The sequence below is a fragment of the Taudactylus pleione genome, unplaced genomic scaffold, assembly GCF_031769625.1.
Source record: "Taudactylus pleione unplaced genomic scaffold, aTauple2 ptg000906l, whole genome shotgun sequence".
Lineage (NCBI taxonomy): Eukaryota > Metazoa > Chordata > Amphibia > Anura > Myobatrachidae > Taudactylus > Taudactylus pleione.
The window spans coordinates 2,672,354-2,695,176 of NW_028285307.1; the positions used below are offsets into that span (position 1 = coordinate 2,672,354).

Sequence of the window (22,823 nt, forward strand, 5' to 3'; positions counted from 1 at the left end):
GTTATAATGTATCAGTGTGTTTAATAACACAGGACACTACTACAATGTGCAGGGCAGTGTTTTAATGTATCAGTGTGTGCAATAACACAGGACACTACTACAATGTGCAGGGCAGTGTTATAATGTATCAGTGTGTTTAATAACACAGGACACTACTACAATGTGCAGGGCAGTGTTTTAATGTATCAGTGTGTGCAATAACACAGGACACGACTACAATGTGCAGGGCAGTGTTATAATGTATCAGTGTGTAATAACACAGGACACTACTACAATGTGCAGTGCAGTGTTATAATGTATCAGTGTGTAATAACACAGGACACTACTACAATGTGCAGGGCAGTGTTATAATGTATCATTGTGTAAAACAGAGGACACTACTACAATGTGCAGGGCAGTGTTATAATGTATCAGTGTGTGTAATAACACAGGACACGACTACAATGTGCAGGGCAGTGTTATAATGTATCAGTGTGTGTAATAACACAGGACACTACTACAATGTGCAGGGCAGTGTTATAATGTATCAGTGTGTTTCATAACACAGGACACTACTACAATGTGCAGGGCAGTGTTATAATGTATCAGTGTGTGCAATAACACAGGACACTACTACAATGTGCAGGGCAGTGTTATATTATACATGCAGAGGAGTTATAATGTATCAGTGTGTGTAATAACACAGGACACTACTACAATGTGCAGGGCAGTGTTATATTATACATGTAGAGGAGTTATAATGTATCAGTGTGTGTAATAATAACACAGGACACTACTACAATGTGCAGGGCAGTGTTATATTATACATGTAGAGGAGTTATAATGTATCAGTGTGTGTAATAATAACACAGGACACTACTACAATGTGCAGGGCAGTGTTATATTATACATGCAGAGGAGTTATAATGTATCAGTTTGTGTAATAACACAGGACACTACTACAATGTGCAGGGCAGTGTTATATTATACATGTAGAGGAGTTATAATGTATCAGTGTGTATAATAATAACACAGGACACTACTACAAGGAGCAGGGCAGTGTTATAATGTATCAGTGTGTGTAATAACACAGGACACTAATACAATGTGCAGGGCAGTGTTATAATGTATCAGTGTGTAATAACACAGGACACTACTACAATGTGCAGGGCAATGTTATAATGTATCAGTGTGTAATAACACAGGACACTACTACAATGTGCAGGGCATTATTATAATTTATCAGTGTGTAATAACACAGCACACTACAACAATGTGCAGGGCAGTGTTATAATGTATCAGTGTGTGTAATAACACAGGACACTACAACAGTGTGCAGGGCAGTATTATAATGTATCAGTGTGTAATAACACAGGACATGACTACAATGTACAGGGCAGTGTTATAATGTATCAGTGTGTGTAATAACACAGGACACTAGTACAATGTGCAGGGCAGTGTTATAATGTATCAGTGTGTAATAACACAGGACACGACTACAATGTACAGGGCAGTGTTATAATGTATCAGTGTGTGTAATAACACAGGACACGACTACAATGTGCAGGGCAGTGTTATAATGTATCAGTGTGTTTAATAACACAGGACACTATTACAATGTGCAGGGCAGTGTTATAATGTATCAGTGTGTGTAATAACACAGGACACTACAACAGTGTGCAGGGCAGTATTATAATGTATCAGTGTGTTTAATAACACAGGACACTACTACAATGTGCAGGGCAGTGTTATAATGTACCAGTGTGTGTAATAACACAGGACACTACTACAATGTGCAGGGCAGTGTTATAATGTATCAGTGTGTTTAATAACACAGGACACTATTACAATGTGCAGGGCAGTGTTATAATGTATCAGTGTGTGTAATAACACAGGACACTACAACAGTGTGCAGGGCAGTATTATAATGTATCAGTGTGTTTAATAACACAGGACACTACTACAATGTGCAGGGCAGTGTTATAATGTATCAGTGTGTTTAATAACACAGGACACTATTACAATGTGCAGGGCAGTGTTATAATGTATCAGTGTGTGTAATAACACAGGACACTACAACAGTGTGCAGGGCAGTATTATAATGTATCAGTGTGTGATAACACAGAACACTACTACAATGTGCAGGGCAGTGTTATATTATACATGCAGAGGAGTTATAATGTATCAGTGTGTGTAATAATAACACAGGACACTACTACAATGTGCAGAGCAGTGTTATAATGTATCAGTGTGTGTAATAACACAGGACACTAATACAATGTGCAGGGCTGTGTTACAGTGTATCAGTGTGTAATAACACAGCACACTACAACAATGTGCAGGGCAGTGTTATAATGTATCAGTGTGTGTAATAACACAGGACACTACAACAGTGTGCAGGGCAGTGTTATATTATACATGCAGAGGAGTTATAATGTATCAGTGTGTGTAATAACACAGGACACTACTACAATGTGCAGAGCAGTGTTCTATTATACATGCAGAGGAGTTATAATGTATCAGTGTGTGTAATAACACCAGACACTACTACAATGTGCAGGGCAGTGTTATATTATACATGTAGTGGAGTTATAATGTATCAGTGTGTGTAATAATAACACGGGACACTACTACAATGTGCAGGGCAGTGTTATATTATACATGCAGAGGAGTTATAATGTATCAGTGTGTGTAATAACACTGGACACTACTACAATGTGCAGGGTAGTGTTATAATGTATCAGTGTGTGTAATAACACAGGACACTACAACAGTGTGCAGGGCAGTGTTATAATGTATCAGTGTGTGTAATAACACTGGACACTACTACAACAGTGTGCAGGGTAGTGTTATAATGTATCAGTGTGTAATAACACAGGACACTACTACAATGTGCAGGGCAGTGTTATGATGTATCAGTGTGTGTAATAACACAGGACACTACAACAATGTGCAGGGCAGTATTATAATGTGGTGTGTGTGTAATAACACAGGACACTACAACAATGTGCAGGGCAGTATTATAATGTATCAGTGTGTGTAATAATACAGGACACTACAACAATGTGCAGGGCAGTATTATAATGTATCAGTGTGTGTAATAACACTGGACACTACTACAACAGTGTGCAGGCTAGTGTTATAATGTATCAGTGTGTAATAACACAGGACACTACTACAATGTGCAGGGCAGTGTTATAATGTATCAGTGTGTTTAATAACACATGACACTACTACAATGTGCAGGGCAGTGTTATAATGTATCATTGTGTAATAACAGAGGACACTACTACAATGTGCAGGGCAGTGTTATAATGTATCAGTGTGTGTAATAACACAGGACACTACTACAATGTGCAGGGCAGTGTTATGATGTATCAGTGTGTGTAATAACACAGGACACTACAACAATGTGCAGGGCAGTATTATAATGTATTAGTGTGTGTAATAACACAGCACACTACAACAATGTGCAGGGCAGTGTTATAATGTATCAGTGTGTAATAACACAGGACACTACAACAATGTGCAGGGCAGTGTTATAATGTATCAGTGTGTGTAATAACACAGCACACTACTACAATGTGCAGGGTAGTGTTATAATGTATCAGTGTGTAATAATACAGCACACTACAACAATGTGCAGGGCAGTGTTATAATGTATCAGTGTGTAATAACACAGCACACTACGACAATGTGCAGGGCAGTGTTATAATGTATCAGTGTGTGTAATAACACAGCACACTACAACAGTGTGCAGGGCAGTGTTATAATGTATCAGTGTGTGTAATAACACAGCACACTACTACAATGTGCAGGGCAGTATTATAATGTATCAGTGTGTGTAATAACACAGGACACTACAACAGTGTGCAGGGCAGTGTTATAATGTATCAGTGTGTGTAATAGTATAAAATAGTCTACATTGGGTTGAGCAGTGTTAAAATATAACTACCTGTTGTAGCACAATGTGTCCATGTTGTAAACCATTTATTGTGCAACGACGAAATTCTCTATTAAGCATCACTTAAATGCGCAATGCATAATCTAAAGCCGCGTACACACTGGGCGATATCGTAAACGACTGAACGATAACGATATCGTTAACATTCATTCATTCACTGTATCGGCCAGTGTGTACTAAAAAACGATGAACGATATTGATCAACGATGCGCGATGGTCTTTGTTGTTCATCGCTCGAACGTGCAGGCCAGTGACGATATTTTCAGGTTGTGCATGTTCGGGGATGAGGGTGGGAGCCCGGCATTGAACGATATCGTTCATGATATCGTTCAGCGTGTGTGTGATCAATGTTGTTACCGACACTGAGCACACCCCTGCCGGGGACACACTACATGATGAGCGAATCATCTAGTGTCTATGCCCCATAAGCCCAATCAATGCAAACAACCAACCACAAGCATGCCGGCACCCATCATCATCATCATCCGCTATTAGGCGCCTGTCTCTGATCATCAGTGAAATAATATAGATTTCCCAGGCGTATGTCCATTGTTTTTCCGGTGAGGAGACGCGGATATGATTAATATATTCTGAGAATTCACATCTGACCATCCAAATAGTCTCATTATATATAAAAAAGCAGAATTATAGTGGCGAATGCAGGTGACAAAATAAATACGTGACTTTTACCTGCACTATTGTCTGATGCCGATGGCTGAGCTGGGTGTAAGTATGTGAGGAACATGGCTGAGCTGGGTGTATGTATGTGAGGAACATGGCTGAGCTGGGTGTATGTATGTGAGGAACATGGCTCAGCTGGGTGTATGTATGTGAGGAACATGGCTGAGCTGGGTGTATGTATGTGAGGAACATGGCTGAGCTGGGTGTAAGTATGTGAGGAACATGGCTGAGCTGGGTGTATGTATGTGAGGAACATGGCTGAGCTGGGTGTATGTATGTGAGGAACATGGCTGAGCTGGGTGTATGTATGTGAGGAACATGGCTGAGCTGGGTGTAAGTATGTGAGGAACATGGCTGAGCTGGGTGTAAGTATGTGAGGAACATGGCTGAGCTGGGTGTAAGTATGTGAGGAACATGGCTGAGCTGGGTGTATGTATGTGAGGAACATGGCTGAGCTGGGTGTATGTATGTGAGGAACATGGCTGAGCTGGGTGTATGTATGTGAGGAACATGGCTGAGCTGGGTGTATGTATGTGAGGAACATGGCTGAGCTGGGTGTAAGTATGTGAGGAACATGGCTGAGCTGGGTGTATGTATGTGAGGAACATGGCTGAGCTGGGTGTATGTATGTGAGGAACATGGCTGAGCTGGGTGTATGTATGTGAGGAACATGGCTGAGCTGGGTGTATGTATGTGAGGAACATGGCTGAGCTGGGTGTATGTATGTGAGGAACATGGCTGAGCTGGGTGTATGTATGTGAGGAACATGGCTGAGCTGGGTGTATGTATGTGAGGAACATGGCTGAGCTGGGTGTAAGTATGTGAGGAACATGGCTGAGCTGGGTGTATGTATGTGAGGAACATGGCTGAGCTGGGTGTATGTATGTGAGGAACATGGCTGAGCTGGGTGTATGTATGTGAGGAACATGGCTGAGCTGGGTGTATGTATGTGAGGAACATGGCTGAGCTGGGTGTATGTATGTGAGGAACATGTTGGGAAACCTATTGAGTGGACGAACATTAAATCTCCAAGGGGATGCAGTCGGGATATCGGCAGTCAGAATGCGAACGCCGGAGTCCCGACAGCAGTCAGAAACCCGGCTCCAGAATTGCGACCGCTGACATTCCGACAGTAAGAATCAGGGTTAGGTGGAGGGTTAGGTTTAGGATTAGGCTGCGGGGGGGGGGGGGATTAGGCTGCGGGGGGAGGGCTAGGCCACAGAAAAGGTGGGTTAGGGGGAGGGTCAGAGTTAGGCACTAGAGGGAGTGTTAGGGATAGTGTGTAGGAGGGAGGGTTAGGATGCGGGAATAGCGCTTAGGGGTTAGGGTTAGGCACTAAGGGGAAGGTTAGGGTTAGTGTGCAGGGGGGAGGGTTAGGATGCGGGAAGGTGGGTTAGGGGAGAGTCAGGGTTAGGCACTAGGGGGAAGGTTGAGGTTAGTCTGCAGGAGGGGAGATTAGGGTTAGGCTGCAGGAGGGAGGGTTAGGATGCGGGAATAGCGCTTAGGGGTTAGGGTTAGGCACTAGTGGGAAGGTTAGGGTTAGTCTGCAGGAGGGGAGATTAGGGTTAGGCTGCAGGAGGGAGGGTTAGGATGCGGGAATAGCGCTTAGGGGTTAGGGTTAGGCACTAGTGGGAAGGTTAGGGTTAGTCTGCAGGAGGGAGGGTTAGGATGCGGGAAAGGTGGGTTAGGGGGAGGGTTAGGCACTAGGGGGAAGGTTAGGGTTAGGATGTGGGAAAGGTGGGTTAGGGGGAGGGTTAGGCACTAGGGGGAAGGTTAGGGTTAGGATGCGGGAAAGGTGGGTTAGGGGGAGGGTTAGGCACTAGGGGGAAGGTTAGGGTTAGGATGCGGGAAAGGTGGGTTAGGGGGAAGGCTAGGGTTAGGCTGCGGGAATGGTGGGTTAGGGGGAGTGTTAGGCACTAGGGGGAAGATTAGGGTTAGTCTGAAGGAGGAAAGATTAGGGTTAGGCTGTGGGAAAGGTGGGTTAGGGGGAAGGTTAGGGACAAGGGAGAGGGTTAGGTTTAGTCTGCAGGAGGGAGGGTTAGGATGCGGGAAAGGTGGGTTAGGGGTTAGGGTTAGGCACTAGGGGGAAGGTTAGGGTTAGGATGTGGGAAAGGTGGGTTAGGGGGAGGGTTAGGCACTAGGGGGAAGGTTAGGGTTAGGATGCGGGAAAGGTGGGTTAGGGGGAGGGTTAGGCACTAGGGGGAAGGTTAGGGTTAGGATGCGGGAAAGGTGGGTTAGGGGGAAGGTTAGGGTTAGGCTGCGGGAATGGTGGGTTAGGGGGAGTGTTAGGCACTAGGGGGAAGGTTAGGGTTAGTCTGAAGGAGGAAAGATTAGGGTTAGGCTGTGGGAAAGGTGGGTTAGGGGGAAGGTTAGGGACAAGGGAGAGGGTTAGGGTTAGTCTGCAGGAGGGAGGGTTAGGATGCGGGAAAGGTGGGTTAGGGGTTAGGGTTAGGCACTAGGGTAATGGTTACGGTTAGTGTGCAGGAGGGTTAGGATGCGGGAAAGGTGGGTTAGGGGGAGGGTCAGAGTTAGGCACTAGGGGTAGGGTACGGGTTAGGCACTAGGGGGAAGGTTAGGGTTAGTCTGCAGGAGGGAGGGTTAGGTTGCGGGAAAGGTGTCTGAGGGGGAAGGTTAGGCACTAGGGGGAGGGTTAGGGTTAGGCACTAGTGGGAAGGTTAGGGTTAGTCTGCAGGACGGAGGGTTAGAATGCGGGAAAGGTGGGTTAGGGGTTAGGGTTAGGCACTAGGGGGAACGTTAGGGTTAGTGTGCAGGTGGGTTAGGATGCGGCAAAGGTGGGTTAGGGGGAGGGTAAGGGTTAGGCACTAGGAGGAGGGTTAGGGTTAGGCACTAGGGGGAAGGTTAGGGTTAGTCTGCAGGAGGGAGGGTTAGGATGCGGGAACAGCGCTTAGGGGTTAGGGTTAGGCACTAGGGGGAAGGTTAGGGTTAGTCTGCAGGAGGGAGGGTTAGGATGCGGGAAAGGTGGGTGAGGGGGAAGGTTAGGCACTAGGGGGAGGGTCAGAGTTAGGCACTAGGGGTAGGGTACGGGTTAGGCACTAGGGGGAAGGTTAGGGTTAGTCTGCAGGAGGGAGGGTTAGGCTGCGGGAAAGGTGGGTGAGGGGGAAGGTTAGGCACTAGGGGGAGGGTTAGGGTTAGGCACTAGGGGGAAGGTTAGAGTTAGTCTGCAGGACGGAGGGTTAGGATGCGGGAAAGGTGGGTTAGGGGTTAGGGTTAGGCACTAGGGGGAACGTTAGGGTTAGTGTGCAGGTGGGTTAGGATGCGGCAATGGTGGGTTAGGGGGAGGGTCAGGGTTAGGCACTAGGAGGAGGGTTAGGGTTAGGCACTAGGGGGAAAGTTAGGGTTAGTCTGCAGGAGGGAGGGTTAGGATGCGGGAAAGGTGGGTTAGGGGGAGGGTCAGGGTTAGGCACTAGGAGGAGGGTTAGGGTTAGGCACTAGGGGGAAGGTTAGGGTTAGTCTGCAGGAGGGAGGGTTAGGATGCTGGAAAGGTGGGTTGGGGAGGGTCAAGGTTAGGCACTAGGGGGAGGGTTAGGGTTAGTTTGCGGGAGGGAAGATTAGGGTTAGGCTGCGGGAAAGGTGGGTTTGGGGGAAGGTTAGGGTTAGGCTGCGGGAGTGGTGGGTTAGGGGTATTGTTAGGCACTAGGGGGAAGGTTAGAGTTAGTCTGCAGGAGGGGAGATTAGGGTTAGGCTGCAGGCATGGTGGGTTAGGGGGAAGGTTAGGGTTAGGCTGCGGGAAAGGTGGTTTAGGGGAAGTATTAGGCACTGGGGGAAGGTTGGGGTTAGTCTGCAGGAGGAAGGGTTAGGCTACGGGAAAGGTGGATTAGGGGTCAAGTTTAGGCACTAGGCGGAAGGTTAGGGTTACTCTGCAGGAGGGAGGGTTAGGATACGGGAAAGGTGGGTAAGGGGGAGGGTTAGGGTTAGGCACTAGGGGGAAGGTTAGGGTTAGTCTGCAGGAGGGAGGGTTAGGATGCAGGAACGGCGGATAGGTTTTAGGGTTAGGCACTAGGGGGAAGGTTAGGGTTAGTGTGCAGGAGGGAAGGTTAGGATGCGGGAAAGGTGGGTAAGGGGGAGGGTCAGGGTTAGGCACTAGGGGGAGGGTTAGGGTTAGTCTGCAGGAGGGAGGGTTAGGATGCAGGAAAGGTGGGTTAGGGGGAGGGTTAGGGGTTAGGGTTAGGCACTAGGGGGAAGGTTAGGGTTAGGATGCGGAAAAGGTGGGTTAGGGGGAAGATTAGGGTTAGGCTGCGTGAAAGGTGGGTTAGGGGGAGGGTTAGGCACTAGGGGGAAGGTTAGGGTTAGTCTGCGGGAGGGAAGATTAGGGTTAGGATGCGGGAAAGGTGGGTTAGGGGGAAGGTTAGGGTTAGGCTGCAGGAATGGTGGGTTAGGGGGAGTGTTAGTCTGCAGGAGGGAAGTTTAGGGTTAGGATGCGGGAAAGGTGGGTTAGGGGGAAAGGTAGGGTTAGGCTGCGGGAATGGTGGGTAAGGGGGAGTGTTAGGCAGTAGGGGGAAGGTTAGGGTTAGTCTGCGGGAGGGAAGATTAGGGTTAGGCTGCGGGAAAGGTGGGTTAGGGGGAAGGTTAGGGTTAGGCTGCAGGAGGGAGGGTTAGGATGCGGGAAAGGTGGGTTAGGGGGAGGGTTAGGCAGTAGGGGGAAGGTTAGGGTTAGTCTACAGGAGGGAAGATTAGGGTTAGGATGCAGGAATGGTGGGTTAGGGGGAGTGTTAGGCACTGGGGGAAGGTTGGGTTTAGTCTGCAGGAGGAATGGTTAGGCTACGGGAAAGGTGGGTTAGGGGTAAGGTTTAGGCACTAAGGGGAAGGTTAGGGTACTCTGCAGGAGGGAGGGTTAGGATGCGGGAACGGCGGTTAGGGGTTAGGGTTAAGCAGTAGGGGGAAGGTTAGGGTTAGTGTGCAGGAGGGAGGGTTAAGATGCGTGAAAGGTGGGTTAGGGGGAGGGTCAGGGTTAGGTACTAGGGCGAGGGTTAGGGTTAGGCACTAGGGGTAAGGTTAGGGTTAGTATGAAGTAGGGGTGAGCGGGTTCGGATTTCTGAAATCCGAACCCCCCCGAGCCCCCCCGATCCGAGTCCGATCCGAGTCAGGCTCGACTTTTCCCGCCTGACTCGGATCTGAAATCGAGGCAAAACGTCATCTTCCCGCCTTCCGAGTCTCGCGGGTTTTGGATCCTATATAAGGTACACACGTCGGCGCCATTTTCTCACTCGGCTGTGGACAGTGAAGAGGGAGGGTGGGAGTTAGGGCTGTGTAGTGTAGTGTAGTGTAGTGCTGCTGTTGTCCACTACTTCAAAGTCCATAGGGGCTGGCTGTGTTGTGCTGTGCTGCTGTTGTTAATAGGGGCTGTGTCCACTACTTCAAAGTCCATAGGGGCTGGCTGGACTGTGTTGTGCAGTCAGTTCTCCATAGGGGCTGTGTCCACTCCAAAGTCCTGTGCAGTGTCCCAGTCCTAAAGGGGTGCTGAAGTGTTGTCCAGGGGGTGCTCTGTCCATCAGGGGTGCTCCCCCCAAGTGCTAAAAAAATAATATATTTTCTGTGTTTGTGAATTGTGTGCGCAGTAGCCGCACGTGCATCAACAAAGTAGTGCCAAGCGTGCGCCTGTGTCATAAGTAAAGGGCCGGCTGGCTTGACCGTTAAGGGTGCTGTAACCCCCGAAAGTACACTCCAGTCCAAACAAAAAAAAAAATTATTTTCTGTGTTTGTGAATTGTGTGCGCAGTAGCCGCACGTGCATCAACAAAGTAGTGCCAAGCGTGCGCCTGTGTCATAAGTAAAGGGCCGGCTGGCTTGACCGTTAAAGGGTGCTGTAACCCCCAAAGTACACTCCAGTCCAAACCAAAAAAAAATTTATTTTCTGTGTTTGTGAATTGTGTGCGCAGTAGCCGCACGTGCATCAACAAAGTAGTGCCAAGCGTGCGCCTGTGTCATAAGTAAAGGGCCGGCTGGCTTGACCGTTAAAGGGTGCTGTAACCCCCGAAAGTACACTCCAGTCCAAACCAAAAAAAAAATTATTTTCTGTGTTTGTGAATTGTGTGCGCAGTAGCCGCACGTGCATCAACAAAGTAGTGCCAAGCGTGCGCCTGTGTCATAAGTAAAGGGCCGGCTGGCTTGACCATTAAAGGGTGCTGTAACCCCCGAAAGTACACTCCAGTCCAAACCAAAAAAAAAATTATTTTCTGTGTTTGTGAATTGTGTGCGCAGTAGCCGCACGTGCATCAACAAAGTAGTGCCAAGCGTGCGCCTGTGTCATAAGTAAAGGGCCGGCTGGCTTGACCGTTAAAGGGTGCTGTAACCCCCAAAGTACACTCCAGTCCAAACCGAAAAAAAATTATTTTCTGTGTTTGTGAATTGTGTGCGCAGTAGCCGCATGTGCATCAACAAAGTAGTGCCAAGTGTGCGCCTGTGTCATAAGTAAAGGGCCGGCTGGCTTGACCGTTAAAGGGTGCTGTAACCCCCGAAAGTACACTCCAGTCCAAACCAAAAAAAAAATTATTTTCTGTGTTTGTGAATTGTGTGCGCAGTAGCCGCACGTGCATCAACAAAGTAGTGCCAAGTGTGCGCCTGTGTCATAAGTAAAGGGCCGGCTGGCTTGACCGTTAAAGGGTTCTGTAACCCCCGAAAGTACACTCCAGTCCAAACCCCAAAAAAAATTATTTTCTGTGTTTGTGAATTGTGTGCGCAGTAGCCGCACGTGCATCAACAAAGTAGTGCCAAGCGTGCGCCTGTGTCATAAGTAAAGGGCCAGCTGGCTTGACCGTTAAAGGGTTCTGTAACCCCCAAAGTACACTCCAAACCTAAAAAATATATATTTTCTGTGTTTGTGACTTGTGTGCACTGTGGCTGCACGTGCATCAACAAAGGAGCAGCGCCAAGCGTGCGCCTGTGTCCCATAAGTAAAGAGCCGGCTGGCTCATTTCTTAAAGGGTGGTGTAACCCACAAAGTGCACTACTCTCCAGCAAAAATAAAAAAATATTTTCTGTGTTTGTGTGCGCTTTAGCCGCACGTATATATATCAATATAACATAAATGGAGGACCAAACTTTCTCTGATAAAAATAAAATAGGGAAAGATCAAGAACCACTTCCTACTAGTGCTGTTGCTGCTGCTGGGAGTTGTTCATCATCCCAGAGAGGAAGTAGGAACATCACTACTTTTACTAAACAATTGACCCTCCAACAGTCCCTAGCGATGAGGATGAAGTACGACAGCAGTCATCCTGAAGCAAAACGTATAACTGAGGCCTTGACTGCTATGTTGGTGTTAGACGTGCGTCCGGTATCCGACATTAGTGCAGTGGGATTTAGACAATTGATGGAGGTAGTGTGTCCTCGGTTCCAAATCCCGTCTAGATTCCACCTGCATCCTCAAAGCAGCAGCGACAAGCGTGCGTCTGTCTGTTAAAGGGTGGTGACACCCTCAAAGTGTGCTACACAAACAATTAAAATATTGTTCTTTTTTTTTCTGTCTTTGTGAAATGTGTGGGCTGTAGCCGCACCTGCATCCTTAAAGCAGCAGCGACAAGCGTGCGTCTGTCTGTTAAAGGGTGGTGACACCCTCAAAGTGTGCTACACAAACAATTAAAATATTGTTCTTTTTTTTTCTGTCTTTGTGAATTGTGTGGGCTGTAGCCGCACTTGCATCCTCAAAGCAGCAGCGACAAGCGTGCGTCTGTCTGTTAAAGGGTGTTGTAACTCTCAAAGTGCTCCAAAAAATCAAAAAAATTTTTTTAATGTGTTTGTGACTTGTGTGCGATGTAGCCACACTTGCATCCTCAAAGCAGCAGCGACAAGCGTGCGTCTGTCTGTTAAAGGGTGGTGACACCCTCAAAGTGTGCTACACAAACAATAAAAATATTCTTCTTCTTTTTTCTGTCTTTGTGAATTGTGTGGGCTGTAGCCGCACCTGCATCCTTAAAGCAGCAGCGACAAGCGTGCGTCTGTCTGTTAAAGGGTGGTGTAACTCACGAAGTGCTCCAAAAAATAAAAAACTATTTTTTTTATGTGTTTGTGACTTGTGTGCGATGTAGCCGCACTTGCATCCTCAAAGCAGCAGCGACAAGCGTGCATCTGTCTGTTAAAGGGTGGTGACACCCTCAAAGTGTGCTACACAAACAATTAAAATATTGTTCTTTTTTTTTCTGTCTTTGTGAATTGTGTGGGCTGTAGCCGCACTTGCATCCTCAAAGCAGCAGCGACAAGCGTGCGTCTGTCTGTTAAAGGGTGGTGACACCCTCAAAGTGTGCTACACAAACAATAAAAATATTCTTCTTCTTTTTTCTGTCTTTGTGAATTGTGTGGGCTGTAGCCGCACCTGCATCCTTAAAGCAGCAGCGACAAGCGTGCGTCTGTCTGTTAAAGGGTGGTGTAACTCACGAAGTGCTCCAAAAAATAAAAAACTATTTTTTTAATGTGTTTGTGACTTGTGTGCGATGTAGCCGCACTTGCATCCTCAAAGCAGCAGCGACAAGCGTGCGTCTGTCTGTTAAAGGGTGGTGACACCCTCAAAGTGTGCTACACAAACAATAAAAATATTCTTCTTTTTTCTGTCTTTGTGAATTGTGTGGGCTGTAGCCGCACCTGCATCCTTAAAGCAGCAGCGACAAGCGTGCGTCTGTCTGTTAAAGGGTGGTGACACCCTCAAAGTGTGCTACACAAACAATAAAAATATTCTTCTTCTTTTTTCTGTCTTTGTGAATTGTGTGGGCTGTAGCCGCACCTGCATCCTTAAAGCAGCAGCGACAAGCGTGCGTCTGTCTGTTAAAGGGTGGTGTAACTCACGAAGTGCTCCAAAAAATAAAAAACTATTTTTTTAATGTGTTTGTGACTTGTGTGCGATGTAGCCGCACTTGCATCCTCAAAGCAGCAGCGACAAGCGTGCGTCTGTCTGTTAAAGGGTGGTGACACCCTCAAAGTGTGCTACACAAACAATAAAAATATTCTTCTTTTTTCTGTCTTTGTGAATTGTGTGGGCTGTAGCCGCACCTGCATCCTTAAAGCAGCAGCGACAAGCGTGCGTCTGTCTGTTAAAGGGTGGTGACACCCTCAAAGTGTGCTACACAAACAATTAAAATATTGTTCTTTTTTTTTCGGTCTTTGTGAAATGTGTGGGCTGTAGCCGCACCTGCATCCTTAAAGCAGCAGCGACAAGCGTGCGTCTGTCTGTTAAAGGGTGGTGACACCCTCAAAGTGTGCTACACAAAGAATAAAAATATTCTTCTTCTTTTTTCTGTCTTTGTGAATTGTGTGGGCTGTAGCCGCACTTGCATCCTCAAAGCAGCAGCGACAAGCGTGCGTCTGTCTGTTAGAGGTTGGTGTAACCCTCAAAGTGTGCTCCACAAACAATAAAAATATTCTTTTTTTTTTTCTGTCTTTGTGAATTGTGTGGGCTGTAGCCGCACTTGAATCCTCAAAGCAGCAGCGACAAGCGTGCATCTGTCTGTTAAAGGATTACATCGGTGACAGCATCCAAGTAGGCATGTCAGACAGTCCGTACCTGTACTGGCAGGAAAAAGAAGCAATTTGGAGGTCCCTGTACAAACTGGCTCTATTTTACCTGAGTTGCCCCCCCTCCAGTGTGTACTCCGAAAGAGTGTTTAGTGCAGCCGGGAACCTTGTTAGCGAAAGGCGTAGGAGGTTGCTTCCACAAAATGTGGAGAAGATGATGTTCATAAAATGAATGATCAACTCTTCCAGGGAGACCAGCCTCCAGAACGTACAGAGGGACCTGTGGTTCCAGCAGGGACGAATTAATACTCTGTGAGGATGAGGATGTACATAACACTGAAGAGGGTGAGGAATCTGTGGATGAGGAGGATGAGGACGACTTCTTGCCTCCGTAGAGCCAGTTTGTGCAGGGACAGATTAATTGCCAGCTTGTTTTGTGGGGGCCCAAACGAACCAATCATTTCAGCCACAGTTGTGTGGCAGACCCTGGCGCTGAAATGATTGCTTTGTTAAAGTGTGCATGTCCTGTTTATACAACATAAGGGTGGGTGGGAGGGCCCAAGGACAATTCCATCTTGCACCTCTTTTTTTTCTTTGCATTATGTACAGTTTGGGGCCTAGTTTTTCAATGCCATCCTGTCTGCCACTGCAGTTTCACGCCTAGATGGGTCACGTGTTTGTGCCGCCCACTCGTGTCGCTTAGCATAGTCATCCAGCTACCTCGGTGCAACCTTTTGGACATAAAAACACTATTGTGAGGTGTGAGGTATTCAGAATAGACTGGAAATGAGTGGAAATTAAGGTTATTGAGGTTAATAATAGCATAGGAGCAGAAAAACCTACAAATTCTGTGATTTTAGCTGTTTTGATGCTTTTTTTCAAAAAAATACAGATCCAAAACACAAAACCCAGAACCCAAAACACGGAAGGGTGGTTTTGGCAAAACCAATCCAGATCCAAAACACGAAGAAAGATCCAGATCCAAAACCAAAACACAAAACACGAAAAGTGGCCGGTGCACACCCCTAGTCTGAAGTAGGGAGGGTTAGGGTGCGGGAAAGTTGGGTTAGGGGTTAGGGTTAGGCACTAGGGGGAGGGTTAGGGTTAGTCTGCAGTAGGGAGGGTTAGGATGCGGGAAAGTTGGGTTAGGAGTTAGGGTTAGGCACTAGGGGGATGGTTAGGGTTAGTGTGCTGGAGGGAAGGTTAGGATGCGGGAAAGGTGGGTTAGGGGGAGGGTTAGGCACTAGGTGGAAGGTTAGGGTTAGGATGCGGGAAGGGTGGGATAGGGGGAGTGTTAGGCACTGGGGGAACGTTAGGGTTACTCTGCAGGAGGGAGGGTTAGGATGCGGGAAAGGTGGGTTAGGGGGAGGGTCAGGGTTTGACACTAGGGGGAGGGTTAGGGTTAGTCTGCAGGAAGGAGGGTTAGGCTACGGGAAAGGTGGGTTAGTGGGAGAGTTAGGGGTCAGGTTTAGGCACTAGGAGGAAGGTTAGATTTAGAGCTGTACGCCAAGTTTCGCGATTGAGCGATTATCAGCCGTCTGCGCATTCGTCAGAGTCTCATTGCGCATGCGCCAAGGTAATTACCATAGTCTCTGGCAGCAAGTCTCTATTCGCAGTGTGATTGGCAGTCAGGTAGCGTTTGGGGCGGTAACGGAGTAGATAGGATAATAAAGCAGGTGTGCTGTGACCTCGGGCGTATCACGCCCTCCATCTGCGACCCCATAAGCAGGAAATATAGCTCCTGTGTGTCAGTTCCCGCAGGCTGCGGCCAATCTGCGTGTCCGCAGAGTTACTCAGGACCGATAACATCGAATGACTAGCGCCCAGCACTGAATATTTGTGCGCACGGATGCTTGGATTTGCAAACACGTAGGACGGCGTCTCGATAGATATCCCGGGGGCTGCGTCATTGACATATTTTCGCCCGGCAGCCTTGTACTGGATCGCAGCTGCGGTGCCAATAGCGTAAACTCTGAATCAGACCCACTGTCCCTATTTTTCCATCCAAAATGTTTATCTGGCCGCACTTATTTCACCATAAATGAAAATCTTATTAACATCAATCGAGAGGGAACAGGGCAGGTAAATGTTACACCGTATTGGGGACATAAAATAAAACGTGGGTGGGATCCCTGAGCGAGCGGCAGCTAACATGGGTGTCTGGGACGTGCACTAGAACATTTGGGGAGACCCTGTCAGATACTACAGTACCTGTGGCTGAGGTTCCTGGGGATTCTCCTCTGTAACAGGCAGCTGGCATGGTGGGGAGACATCCATCGGATAGCTGGGGGGGGGACACATAAAAGGGTCACGGATGATAAGGAATAGGATTCTGCTATTGCAACACTTTATATAAAATGTAATATAATATATATACTTCTATTTCTATTAATAATGCTGGCCTTCTGATTCTCGCATACAATTCAATGCTTATCATACTTTTTCCCATGTCAGTTTACATCTATCTACTTTGAAACACTGTCCTTTATCTCAGCTCTCTTGCCCCTTCACTCAGTCTCTACCTAATCCTCTATTCTGCCCCCTGCTTCCACCTTTATCCTTTCCCCCTTATCTCTTCCACCTCCTCCTCCCCTTCTCCCCCCTCCTCTGTCTGCCTACTCTTCACTCCTCTCCCTTTACTCCACTTTCTTCCTGTTCTACCCCCCCTCTGTCCTACTACCCCACCACCAAACCCTCCTCCTACACTCCTCTCCCTGTCACTTCACCCCACTGCCATCCACATCTCCCTCCCTACCCATCTCCTACATATTCCCTTTCTAGCTCAGGTGCCCGCACCATCACTAAACTCGCTTCATATCGGTCCTCCAAATTAAGCTTACCTCCACGTTACAGCAACCCGGATAATCTTGTTCACATCTCCCCCACAAATGCTATCTCTCTATCCTGTGCCCTCTGGAATGTCAGGTCAGTCTGTAATAAACTGGTCCCCACCCATGACCTTTTTATCTCCAACTCTCTGAATCTCCTAGCCATCACTGAAACTTGGATCTCACCCTCTGACACCACTTCTCCTGCTGCTCTATCCTCTGGGGGCCTTGCCTTCTCCCACACCCCCCGGCCTGGGGGTCGCCATGGTGGTGGTGTTGGGGTCCTTCTATCCACCAGTTACTCCTACCAGCTAATACCCTCTGAACCATCCCTTACATTCCCCACATTTGAGGTTCATGCTATACGCCTCTTCCAACCAGTAAACCTCAGAGTAGCTGTCATTTACCGTCCCCCTGGCTCTCCCTCCAAATTCCTTGACAACTTCGCTTCCTGGCTCCCTCACTTTCTCTCCTCAGATCTTCCCTCCATTATCCTAGGTGATTTTAATATTCCTATTGACATTCCCACAGAATCCTCTGCAGCTAAACTCCTTACCCTCACCTCTTCATTTGGTCTCGCCCAATGGACCTCCTCACCCTCTCATGTGAGTGGGCACTCACTTGACCTGGTCTTTACGCACCGTTGTGATATTTCTGATTACTCCAATTGCCCATTCCCCCTCTCTGACCACCACCTTCTCTCTTTTAACCTATCCCTCTCTCCTTCCCCTCCTCTAACTCCTAAAGCTACAATTACTAAGCGTAATATTGAGGCTATTGACACTGTTGCCTTTTCCTCCCTGCTGGACTCTCTTCTCTCCCTTATCATTTCTCTCTCCTGTCCTGAACAAGCTACTTCCCTGTACAATTCCTCCTTTACTTCTGCTCTTGATTCTGTTGCTCCAGCAATAACCACTCACCCTCACAGATCCACACCACAACCCTGGCATTCCAAATGCACCAGATACCTACAAAAGTGTTCAAGAATTGCAGAGCGTCAGTAGAGAAAGTCACGCTCTAAGGCTGACTTCCTCCATTTCAAATTTATTCTCTCTTCCTACAGTGCTGCCTTGTCTCTCTCCAAACAAACATATTTCAAGAACCTCATCTCCTCCCAGTCCTCAAACCCCCGTCATCTCTTTGCCACTTTCAACTCCCTACTCTGCCCTTCCCCTCCTTGCCTTCCCTCCTCGCTCTCTGCCCTCGACTTTGCCACCTACTTTACATCTAAAATTGACTCCATATGTGAGGACATAATATCCCATGAGACCCTCAGCACTCCTCCCCCTCCTTGCCCTTACCACCCCTCCCCTTCTGTCTCACCAACTCTGACATCCTTCTCCCCTGCTTCTGGAGAGGAAGTCATGGCCCTCATCCGGTCCTCCCCCCCTTCCACCTCCCCTCTTGACCCTATGCCTTCCTGTCTCCTCTCCCACCTGTCTCCTTCTGCCTGTTCCCATCTGGCTCACCTCCTTAATCTCTCCCTATCATCTGGCACTGTCCCTTCTGCATTCAAACATGCTCTTGTCTCCCCCATTCTTAAAAAACCTACCCTTGATCCTAACATACTTTCCAACTATCGACCCATCTCTCTTCTCCCTTTTGCTTCCAAACTCCTTGAGCGTATTGTCTACAACCGCCTTACCACCTTTCTTTCTTCCCACTCCACTCATTTCAATCTGGCTTCCGATCTCTCCACTCCACTGAAACTGCCCTCACGAAAGTCAGCAACGACCTCCTTGCTGCCAAATCCAAGGACCACTACTCTCTGCTCATTCTCCTTGACCGCTCTGCTGCATTTGACACTGTAGACCACCCTCTCCTCCTGCAAATCCTTTACTCTCTCGGTCTACGTGACACTGCCCTCTCCTGGCTTTCCTCCTACCTCTCTGATCGTTCCTTCACTGTGTCCTCTCATGACTCCTCTTCCCCTCCACTTCCACTAAAGGTAGGAGTTCCCCAAGGTTCTGTTCTTGGACCTCTCCTTTTCTCCCTATATACATCCTCTTTGGGTGAACTCATTAACTCCTTTGACCTCCAATATCATCTCTATGCAGATGATACTCAAATTTACCTTTCCACCCCTGAGCTCACCCCTGAGCTCCTTACCCGTATCTCCAACTGTCTCTCTGCTGTCTCTTTGTGGATGTCCCAGCGCTTTCTTAAACTTAACATGTCTAAGACTGAGCTGATCATCTTCCCATCCTCTTCCACAACATCACTCTCCACAATTTCATTATCTATTGATGGCACAACTATCTCCTCTAGCCCCAAAGTGCGCTGTCTTGGAGTTATCCTAGACTCCTCCCTCTCGTTTAAACCGCACATTCAGCACCTCTCGCAGTCCTGTCGTTTTCACCTAAAAAATATCTCCAGGATTAGACCCTTCCTCACCCAGGATGCCACTAAAACCCTCATCCACTCACTGGTCATCTACAGATTGGACTACTGTAACCTTCTCCTAGCTGGCCTCCCAGTCTCTCACCTCTCTCCACTACAATCTGTTCTCAATGCTGCTGCTCGGCTCATCTTCCTCTCCAGATGTTCTACATCTGCTTCCCCTCTCCTTCAAGCCCTACACTGGCTCCCCTTCCCCTTCAGATGCCAATTCAAGGTTCTTACATTCGCCTACAAAGCCCTCACCAAATCCTCTCCCGCATACATTTCTGACCTTCTCTCCCTTCACACTCCCGCCCGCCCACTTCACTCAACTAATGCATGCCGCCTCTCTTGCCAACTGATTACTTCCTCCCACTCCCGCATCCGAGATTTTGCCCGTGCTGCTCCCTACCTTTGGAATGCTCTCCCTCTCCCCATCAGACTCTCCACCTCTCTACAAATCTTCAAACGGGCTCTCAAGACCCACTACTTCATCATGGCCTTCCAGCACTCATCCTAACCCACCTCATGCTCTTTCCTTCCTATCTTCCCCTTCTGTGTCATGCCTGTCTGTCTGCCCCTCCCCTTCTGTCATGCCTGTCTGTCTGTCCCTCCCCTTCTATGTCACGCCTGTCTGTCTGCCCCTCCCCTTCTGTGTCACGCCTGTCTGTCTGCCCCTCCCCTTAGAATGTAAGCTCTCATGAGCAGGGACCTCTTCCCTCATGTGCTTCTCTTTACATTTTCTTCTACTCTCTACTCCCCATTAGGGCACCTAACACGGGACCGCCAATTCCCGGCAGCTTATTGTGAGTGCTTTAATCACTATTTCAGCAATGTATATAAGTTGTGTCCTTGTCCTGTACTGTAATGTACTGTAAGTTACTTGTTTCTTGTTCACCTATTAGTTCTATGTACTATGTAAGGCGCTGCGGAACACTTGTGGCGCCATATAAATAAAGGATAATAATAATAATAATATACTGTATATGTAATAGGTGCACAGAATGTGGATCAGGGCCCCAAGTAAGTCCCAGGGGGTATATTTACTAGGATGCCCATAGCAACCAATCAGGTTCTATTTATCATTTTTCTAGAAGATAATAGCTAGAATCTGATTGGTTGCTATGGGCAACAACTCTACTTCTAAAAACCTGCACTTCAGTAAATATACCCCCTAGAATCTTTGCACTCACGTTAATTGGCCGCAATTCCGTGCACGCGCCCGAGGCAAACGTATGCTAGGTGTAAATGTCCCTCTGGCGACTAGTTACACACATTTAGCCGCAAGTGGAGATCTGACTGCGACGCTGGGCAGATCCGCAGAGATGCGCATATTTGCCCCGACCCCGTGCGCAGTGCGAGAAATACCAGGTGCGGCGTTTTTTAGTGCGACTCTGAGACCTGCACCGAGTATCACTAGTACACAACTATTACACACCTACAATGCAATAATGGATACCAGATATAGGCGTACTTTAACTCTTTCACTGCTGTTCAACTAAAATGATTATAGTCCAGCAGCTGTCACTTGTTCATGCCGCAGACAGTGATGTATCTGTGAGGGGCTGGGGTCATCTCCACCAGGGGTCTCCCCCATACATTCCTGTATGTGCCCAACAAGTGCATTAGTACAGAGGAGACTGCAGAGTGCGAACCTCTCCCATGAAAGTTTAATAAGTGCATTTTATCCCTCAGTCACAGTGTTCTTCTCTGTGCTCTATTAATATTTAATGGCAGTAAGATGAGCCAGCGCAGCCCACACAGTGACTCACCGTCACAGCAACATCCTGCCCACAAAGTCCCCACTCTCACAGCAAGATACATAGCAAGCAACGGGCGATCCAGGCCGGGTCCAGTGCTCATTCCACCACGCACAAGGGGGGGGCTTAGTATAGAGTGTTACATTCTGACCCTATAATTTAATATAATTATTGCATTAATGAATCGATGAGATATAACATTTTCCCAACACAGGTGGGGTCCAGGGTCAGACATGTCTACAGAGAGCGTAACGTTATGGCCTCACGAATGCAGCTTAAAAACTGAGCCGCTATACACCGTCTCATTATGCAGATGTATTCGCATATAGCTATCCTCATTATGCAGATGTGTTCGCATACAGCTATCCTTATTATGCAGATGTGTTCGCATACAGCTATCCTCATTATGCAGATGTATTCGCATACCGCTATCCTCATTATGCAGATGTATTCGCATACCGCTATCCTCATTATGCAGATGTATTCGCATACCGCTATCCTCATTATGCAGATGTGTTCGCATACCGCTATCCTCATTATGCAGATGTGTTCGCATACCGCTATCCTCATTATGCAGATGTGTTCGCATACCGCAATCATTATGCAGATGTGTTCGCATACAGCTATCCTCATTATGCAGATGTGTTCGCATACAGCTATCCTCATTATGCAGATGTGTTCGCATACAGCTATCCTCATTATGCAGATGTGTTCGCATACCGCTATCCTCATTATGCAGATGTATTCGCATACAGCTATCCTCATTATGCAGATGTGTTCGCATACCGCTATCCTCATTATGCAGATGTATTCGCATACAGCTATCCTCATTATGCAGATGTGTTCGCATACCGCTATCCTCATTATGCAGATGTGTTCGCATACCGCTATCATTATGCAGATGTGTTCGCATACCGCTATCCTCATTATGCAGATGTGTTCGCATACAGCTATCCTCATTATGAAGATGTGTTCGTATAAAGCTATCCTCATTATGCTGATGTGTTCGCATACCGCTATCCTCATTATGCAGATGTAGTCGCATACAGCTATCCTCATTATGCAGATGTGTTCGCATACCGCTATCCTCATTATGCAGATGTGTTCGCATACCGCTATCCTCATTATGCAGATGTTTTCGCATACCGCTATCCTCAAAACAGAGCTATTTGGTGCGCCACGACCTGTGCGACTTAGCCACGCCATGTGACCTTTTCTTTATATATTCACCTTAATCTGCAACTTTATACCAATACATTTACAACAAACACATATTAGCTCTATGGGCCTGATTCAGAGATGGCTGGTATGGCACAGTGGCAGGGAAATAGCTGTGCAATATTGTCCAACAACATGTCTGAGGCGCTATACGAAATAGACACCCCTCCTGCGCTATGTTTGCGATCCGAGTGCAGCGTCCATAGATGCAGCCACAGATTACCATTGCAACCGTTGCCGGACTGGTGCCTATTCACTTGCAATGCCAGGAGATCTGCGTCCACCGTCAGAGACCCTGGCCTCGCCCCTCACGGAAAACAGGAACGACATGCCCCCATTGCCGTGAACGGTGGCCAGCCGCGCTCCTGCTCTGCCCCCCAAATGTCGCAGCATGCCAATCATGCTTCGGCTAAGGGGTAACTGTGAGCGAGATCGCAGGATTCTTTCTGCACATGCGCAGACCCCTAAACACCGGAGACGTACGCTAACCATCGGGAATTAACTAACCAGCTAACCAACACTAACCGCCCGCAGCTGCCCATTTACTGTGCGA

At 47.6% G+C, this 22,823-nt stretch overlaps 1 protein-coding gene across 3 annotated transcripts in view; it reads right to left on the reverse strand.

The window, feature by feature from the left end:
* ARHGAP33 (Rho GTPase activating protein 33) overlaps positions 1 to 22,823 on the reverse strand; it is a 122,292-nt gene that overhangs the window by 82,053 nt on the left and 17,416 nt on the right. For all 3 annotated transcript variants that reach the window (XM_088459374.1, XM_088459373.1, XM_088459372.1), the window contains exon 2: positions 16,297 to 16,369. In XM_088459374.1, the coding sequence (XP_088315500.1) occupies positions 16,297 to 16,362 (66 nt within the window). In that variant the 5' untranslated portion in view covers positions 16,363 to 16,369. The remainder of the gene's footprint in view (positions 1 to 16,296; positions 16,370 to 22,823) is intronic.